This window comes from Phascolarctos cinereus, unplaced genomic scaffold (genome assembly GCF_003287225.1).
Source record: "Phascolarctos cinereus isolate Bilbo 61053 unplaced genomic scaffold, phaCin_HiC Scaffold_9;HRSCAF=440, whole genome shotgun sequence".
In the NCBI taxonomy this organism is placed as follows: Eukaryota; Metazoa; Chordata; class Mammalia; order Diprotodontia; family Phascolarctidae; genus Phascolarctos; species Phascolarctos cinereus.
Window position 1 is genome coordinate 250,208,043 of NW_027556402.1, and position 8,128 is coordinate 250,216,170.

At 37.5% G+C, this 8,128-nt stretch overlaps 1 protein-coding gene across 1 annotated transcript; it reads right to left on the minus strand.

Moving 5' to 3' along the window:
• Nucleotides 1-5,666: 5,666 nt before the first annotated feature.
• Nucleotides 5,667-6,611, minus strand: LOC110200704 (olfactory receptor 5B12-like). Its single transcript, XM_020976115.1, has one exon. The coding sequence runs from the start codon at nt 6,609-6,611 to the stop codon at nt 5,667-5,669; it is 945 nt and encodes a 314-aa protein (XP_020831774.1).
• Between the last annotated feature and the right edge of the window lie 1,517 nt (nt 6,612-8,128).

Below are 8,128 nucleotides of genomic sequence, written 5' to 3' on the forward strand. Positions count from 1 at the left end.
AAGACTCAAAATGAGTTTAAATTGGCAAAGGAAGCCAGGAGCAGCAAAAATATATTTTAAAATTATATTTAAAGAAAACAGATGATCTTAAAGGTACAGATCATTTGTTTAGTATGTCTGGGAAGATAATAAATGACAATGGAGAGAAGGCAAAGCTTCTCAAGTTCTATTTTCTTTCTGTTTTCCTTGCAAAGGAGAATTTATGTTAGAAATGATAAAAAACAAGAATTTCTATCAAGAGAATTGAGACCCAACATAAGGAAGCAAATTTTAAGGGAACATTTGACTGTCTTTGGTGACTCCAAATCAGCTAACCCCAATGATCTACATCCTCGTGTTCTGAAAGAACTGGAAGATGTAATTGCTAAGCCATTGTCAGTGATGTTTGAAACATTATGGAATTTGGGAGATGTATCATAAAGTTGGAAAAGGACAAATGTTGTCTTGATTTTCCAAAAACAGAAAATAGGCCACTAAGCATGAGACATTCAAGGGAGGTTCTTGAAAAGATCACTTGAAATGAGTAAAAAATATCAGGAAAGAATAGCAGTGATTGAAACAATTAGCATGAAGTTATGCCAGACTTACATTATTTCCTTTTCTGACAGGAGTGAAAACAATAGGAGAGGAGAATGCTTTCAATATAGCTTATTTGAACTTAGCAAATCTCTTGGGAAAGTATCTCATGCTCTCCTTATGGAGAAGAAAAGACATGTAGGAGACAATAATATAATAAGATGGAATGTGAAAGGCTTAGATGGCCAGATTCAAGAGCAGTTGCTCATTGGTCAGTATCAATGTGACAGGAAGTTTCCAGTGGAGGACTTCAGGAATCTGTACTGAAATTGGTGCTATTTAGCATTTTTAGTAATGGGTTTGATAAAAGCATAAATGATATGTTCACCATATTTCAAATGACACAAAGTAGAAGGGCTAGTTAAGACACAAGATGACAGAGTCAGAACCTAGAAGGCTCTCAAAAGGTGTTGGCGTTAGGCTAAATCTAATCAGATGAAATTTAATAGGAATTGCATGGGGTACAAAAAAGCAATTCCTCAAATGTATTATATTATATTTACTATATTATTTTGTATTACATTACATTACATTACATTACATTATATTATATTATATTATATTATATTATATTATATTATATTATATTATATTATATTATATTATATTATATTATATTAATTATATTATATATTTACTATATTATATTGTATTAAATGTGATAGAATTTTGGAACTTTAAAAAATGTTAAAAATTGTTTTTATATGAAATTGAAGAAAAAATAAAATATTAAAAGTGGAAAAACAAGTAAATATCAAGCTAAAAACCCGTGATTAATACGGAGATATGTTTTGCCTGACTGCTCATGTTTCAAATTGTTTGTCTTCTCAGTAAGAAGGGAGAGAATTTGGAACTCAAAATTAAAAAAAAAATTGTAAAATTTTTCCATGTAATTGGATAAATAAAATATTGTCAAGAAAGAAAATAAATACATAGAGAAAGAAATAATAAGAGTATTGGAGTAGTAAGACTATTCAAATTATTGTGAGAAGAGCTGGGTTACAATCATGGTTTTCCATTTTGTTATGTGTGTAACAGCATGACAAAATACTTATCTCTCAGACCCTTCATTTCATTATCTGTAAAACTGCCAGTTCTTCAAAGGTATTTCTCTTCAACTCAGTGCAAAAGAAGTCCTGGCCTCAAAATGGATAGAGCAAAGAATATGGAGTTGTATCCATAGCCTGCTCCAAGCATTACCATCTATATGACCCAGACCAAGTCACTTAACCTCTTTCATACTCAATTTTCTTATCTGTAAAATGCGGACAATAACGTCACCTGCCTCACATAGCTGTTGTGAGGGGAGAATGAAATAATAATTTAAGGTGCTTTGTAAACTTCAAATTCTCATATAAATGTTAGTCATTATTATCATCTTGTTAAATATAAGCTCATGGAATATTACAAAAATGAGGCTTCCAAACCTGTAATTTGGAACCCTGTACCTCCCTTTTCCTGAAGATGGGGATGCTCTTCTGCTTTTCCACATGACACTCATATTGTAGATCTCATTTTGACCTGTCACTAGCGTTCTAAAATATGAAACCTTGTTGTTCAGTTGTTTCAGTCATGTCCAACTCTTCGTGGCCCCATTTGAGGTTTTCTTGACAAAGGTACTGGAGTGATTTGCTATTTTCAGCTCATTTTATGGATGAGGAACTGAGGCAAACAAGGGTCACACAGTAGTAAGTGTCTGAGGGCAAATTTGAACTCAGGAAGATGTGTCTTCCTAACTCCAGGCCCAGTGCCACCTAGCTGCCCTATATGAGCCCTAACTGAGTTCTTTAGTTTGATGACAAGACTCCAAGGTGGAAGATTGACCAGGTACCTTCACTTAGAGGTCTGCAATTAGAAGCCTAAGCCAGAGAAGAGTAGGAAGAAGTTTTATTGGAGAAGCCCTTCCCAGTGTCTGGTGACAAATACACAGAGCTCTCTAAGTTACCGATGGCTGTCCTCGGTCACTGCTGTTGCATGGTGTCAGTAATGTAATTAGATGAATAAAGCATAGAAGAACTGTTTCTGGATAAATTAATAAATGCATGATGGATGATTACCTCACTTCAAGCTTGTCCCATGTACAATAGTGGAGAACAGGTGTTCTATGGCTTGTGGCCAAGATCTGGGAGTAGAGTTTTATAAGCATGGGAGCATCAGTGCTCTTAGGGGACAAAGACTCATCTGAGGATCCCCAGAGCTCCTCGTTCTGCATCTCTGCAAAACATGTAAAAATGCACCAGGTCCACAGGGACTCATACCACATTGATAAGGCAAGTCAAGGGTATTCTCAGCTGTTGTCAAGGATTCTCCGAAGTACTCAGAAGATGTGATTGCTCTCAAAAGAGTCAAGAAATCAAGGCCATGAGATCATTAGGCAAAGAACTGATGGAGACACCAGATGGACAGCAGGAAAACAGGCAGGGGATAAGTCCCTTAGGCCACAGGCAGAGCGGCTTCTCATAATACACCTCAAAATTATTTGCCACTTTGAAAAGTAATGTTTGATTTCAAGGGATGGGAGCTGATGATAAAGAGGGTGATGAAATCTTAGTGATACAAAAAGAAAAGAAATGAAAAGCAACCAATGAATCATTAAAAATACATAGAAAAAGTGGAAAGAATTTTAGAAAGGGACACATAAGGACTGTCATATTAATGGTTAAAAGTAATAAACACTTAAAAGCTCTGCATAATATTAACACCATCCTGTGCAATTTTATCTACTCTTTGTGTATTGAAATGCTCATGGTTATTATCGCTTCTTAAATCTATCATACAAAATATATTTTAAAATAATAGAACATGAAAATGTCTGAATATATAAGTTCAATACAGGAAAGGGAAGAAAAAGTATTTATTAAGTGCCTACTATGTGTCAGACACTGTCCTAAATGCTACAAATGTTGTACCACTTGATCCTCACACAAGCCTAGGAGGTAGATGTGCATAGTTTCCCCATTTTAATAAACTTAGGTAGAGAGGGTTTAAGTTATGCCCAGAGTCATATAGCTAGTATCTAAGGCTAGATCTGAACTCAGGGCTTCCTGCAACTCCCAGCCCAGTCCTCTATTCACTGTACCCCCTGGCTTCCATCTAGCGATTCTACAAATAAGCTAGTCATGTTCCAGGTGGAAGGTAAGGGCTTAGTATACCTTCCTTAATCCAACCCAATGAACTTCTCCAGGGCCCTCCCTAATTCAACCATCCAAGTCTAAATGATAGCCTCTGACCTTGTTAGAAACATTCTCCAGGTTCTCTCATCATGTCTTGGAGTAGTAGATGAATCAATCCTAATACTAATGACTTTTCATTCTAGCACCCAGGCTAGATTCTACTGAGATGAAGAGACATTCAAATTTACTGTGTCCCAGCTTAAGCCATTCAAACTTTTTGACTTTTGTAGCTTTTTGCAAACAAGTACATTCAAACATTCGACTACAGAATCAGGCACTCAAAGATAGAAGTCATCTAAGAGGCCATATAGTCTGATCCATACACAAACAACAGTCCCCTTTGCAGCATGTAGGAAATAATGAATATGGAATCAGTAATAAAGTGTCATAGTGTGGTAAGAAGGGCTGCTGTCTCTTATTTAGTTAGACTGATGGAATAAATATGCCAAAGAAGAGGATAGGAATAAAAGACATGAGGAAAGAATCTCGATACAAATGAGATTATTTTAACTCTTGTTCATGAAAACAGAATAGAAAATCCACAGAAAAGACCTGTGGTCTTGTTTCTTTTTTATTTTATTTTTTCCTCAATTACAAGTAAACAAAAATTTTAATGTTTTTTTTTAATTTGAGTTCCAAATTATCTCTTTCCATCCCTTCACTGTCCCCTCTTTGAGAAGGCAAGCCATTTGTACAGATTATACATGTGCAGTCACACAAACCATTTACACATTAGCCATATTGCAAAAGAAAACACAGATCCAAAAAAAAGAATAGAAATACTTTAAAAAGTGTGCTTCAATCAACATTCAGACTCCACCAGTTCTTTCTCTGGAGGTGGGTAGCATTTTTCACCATAGGTCCTTCAGAATTGTTTTGGATCATTGCATTCTGAAAATAGCTAAGTTATTCCCAGTTCATCATTATACAATATTACTGTTATTGTGTACAATCTTCTCCTGATTCTGCTCATTTTGCTTTGCATCAGTTCATGTAAGTCTTCCCAGGTTTTTATAAAAAACAACCTGCTCATCAAATTATTTCTTATGATGTAAGAATATTTTGTCACAGTCATATGCCACGACTAATTCAGCCATTCCCCCAATTGATAGGCATCTCCTCAATTTCCAGTTCTTTTCTGTGGCCTTATTTCTACAGGATTACTCAGCTAAATTAGAACATTTATTTCAACTATTTGAAATAAAACATGTTGATAACAGCATGGTGCAATGGTGAGGATGGCCTTGGAGTGAAGGAGACATAAGATGATTCTTGATTCTGGCTAGCTAGTTTGATTTCTGACTATCATGAAAAATTCACTTGACCTGTCAGTGCCACAGGCAGCCTTCTATAACAGTTGTAAACAAGTGGCAAATCTATCTAGGAAGATATCACAATGGAAGCATCTCATGCCAAAGAAATAGGATTGCAAGACAAACATTCAGCTTGAGGAGAATAGTAACTAATTTTTTATAGTACATTTCTCATAACAACTGAGACAAGTCATTCAGCAATTATAATTCCCAACTCACTTAATAATTATTTAGGCCAAGTAATCCAATGAGCAAATGAAATATGCACAAGGGCTATTTTAAGTACTTGACACAATGCCCTGTTCCACAGAAAGAGCTATGCCAAAGTTCTTTCCAAATTTAAGGTAAATTTTTCTGAATCTCAGAAAATGTCGTGGAGTGAGGACTGAATTGAGATAATAGTTCATATTCCCCCAAATCCTGTAAACTGTAGATCAGAGCTTCAGTAGTTGGAAACCTTCAGAGGGAGGTGTTTCCAAGGTTTGGGAAGAAAAAGGAGACTCCAAGCTGCCCATTTGATGGAGGATAAAGAGGGCATGGACCCCAAAGAGTGTGTGTACTATGAAGATGTGATGTGAAAAGATGTTTTATGTTTGTACCTTAATTAAATGGATAAGCCTAATGATAATTTTGCACCCTGAGAAATTTTAATGAAAGCATTCTTGACATCTTTATTTCTCAGGCTATAGACCAGAGGGTTCAACATGGGGATAACTACAGTGTAGAAGACAGACACTACTTTGTCTGTGTCCATGGAATGACTAGAACTAGGTTGTAAGTACATGAAGATAACTGTCCCATAGAATACGGACACTGCTGTGAGGTGGGAAGCACATGTGGAGAAAGCTTTCTGTCGACCCTCAGCTGAACGCATCCTCAGGATGGCAATAAAGACAAATAAGTAGGATATCAAGATGATAAAAAAGGCAAAAAAGACATTGAATCCTACAACAAAGAAGACAATCAGTTCACCTATGTATGTCTCAGAACAGGAGAGAGGCACAAGTGCTGGAAAATCACAGAAAAAGTGATGGACCACATTGGAACTACAGAAGTCAAAGCTGAAAATGTCTCTTGTATGAATGGAGGAATTCAGAAAACCACAGACGTAGGAACCAACAGCCAGACCCACACACACATTGGATGTCATGGTGGTGGTATAATGGAGGGGCTTACACACAGCTGCATGGCGATCATAGGCCATAGCAGCCAGAAGAAAATTTTCAACAGTGGAAAAGGCCACAAAGAAGAAAAACTGTGCAGCACACCCACTGTAGGAGATTACCTTGTCCTCCATGAGGAAAATAGCCATTACCTTGGGAGTAATGGCTGAAGAATAACCAAAATCCACCAGAGAGAGATTACTAAGGAACAAGTACATGGGTGTATGGAGATGGGCTACCCAGCAGATCAAGGCTATCATCCCCAGATTCCCCACCAGGGTGGTGAAGTAGATGAAGGTGAATATTATGAAGAGAGGGAACTGGAGCTCTGGAGCATCTGTCAATCCTACAAGGATGAATTCATTCACTTCTGACCTGTTCTCCATAATTTCTGTTTGGAAGTTGGATTATTCACCTGTGATAAGAAAGAAACCATCAAAAAATAATCACATGCAATGAATAATGTTGAGGCATAATCCATTGCCAGAGACATATCTTGTATTAGGGGCAGACATGTTGGCCTGAGAAATAAGGAGAATCTAGGTGATTATGGTGACTGTTCCAGGTTCCTCCAATTCATTTCTCTCAAATTCATATTTGTAGAAATATTTTTGCATATTGCTTCCCAACTTGTTTTTTGTCTGCCAAATTTAACAATTCAAAACGTGTACATCATAGCTAAAATTTGAAGTATGCCTTATTTGCTGAGAAAAGTTGGTGGGAGAAAATGTGCTAGTCAGCAGGGTGGGAAGGCTGTGTCTTCTCATGAATATACTTCACTCTGTTAAAGAATCTTATAACAGGATACTGGCCCATGAGCTTCATCCTTATGAGCCTGTGCTGAGGGTTTATCAGATGAAATTCTTTCTGGATGTTGGAGCATTCTCACATAATCCTTTAACTAGTTCTCATCTGTAACCAAGTGGTATAAAGGAGCCCTTTGTATTCACCATATGGTTGAAACTGTGATGAAATCAAAAGGCACCAGTCATCCAAGATGAGCCTAAGAGTATGGACTCTTTACGGATTTGCTGGCATTGAAGAAGGAGAATGAACTGCTGAGGATCTCTAACAAAAGAAATGCCTTGGCTCTTCTCTCACCCAGAGCCTTCAGAAAGCTCAGAATTCATAGCCCTGTTATTGTTTCTCTCCTCCCCAACTCCAACCCTCATACCTCAACATACTTATTGTTTCTTCCTCAAGAGCCCTAACCTCACAGTTCTTTAACTTACTCTTTTCACATGACCTGTTCCTCCACTGCATCTCGCTTGAGTTCAGAAGCCATCTTATCTCACTGATCTTGCCCTGCCAAGCTCATCCTTAGATCATTACCATTAGCTGCAGCCTTCACTTCTATAATCATGTGGCTGAACAAAAACTGAAGATAAGGGGCAGCTAGGTGGCACAGTGGATAGAGCTCCAGCTTTGGAGTCAGGAGGACCTGAGTTCAAATATGGCCTCAGATACATACTCACTACCCTGGGCAAGTCACTTAACCCCAATTGCCTCGCAAGAAAAACAACTGAAGATAATAATGAAATCACGTTGACTGGTTCCACTAAAAATTTAACTACATAACCTTGACTGGGCTCTCACTGCTGCAAAGTAATCTTTTGACAACTCCCTAATCAACTTGCTATCCTCCTCACCACAGTGGCTCTTCAAAACCTTTTTACCCCCAAAATGTCTTCTGACACTATCTCTTCCTTCACTGTCTCACATAAAGATGTGGCCCTCCTTGTCAAGGCATACTCTCTCATAGACACCATTGGTCTAATGTTCTCCAGTGAATTGTACTCTCTACCACGTCCATTCTCTCAGTTATCTTCAGTGCTTCAGTGTCTACTAGCTGCTTCCTTACACCCTAAAAACATACCCATTTCTTCCCATCCTCAAAAAATCC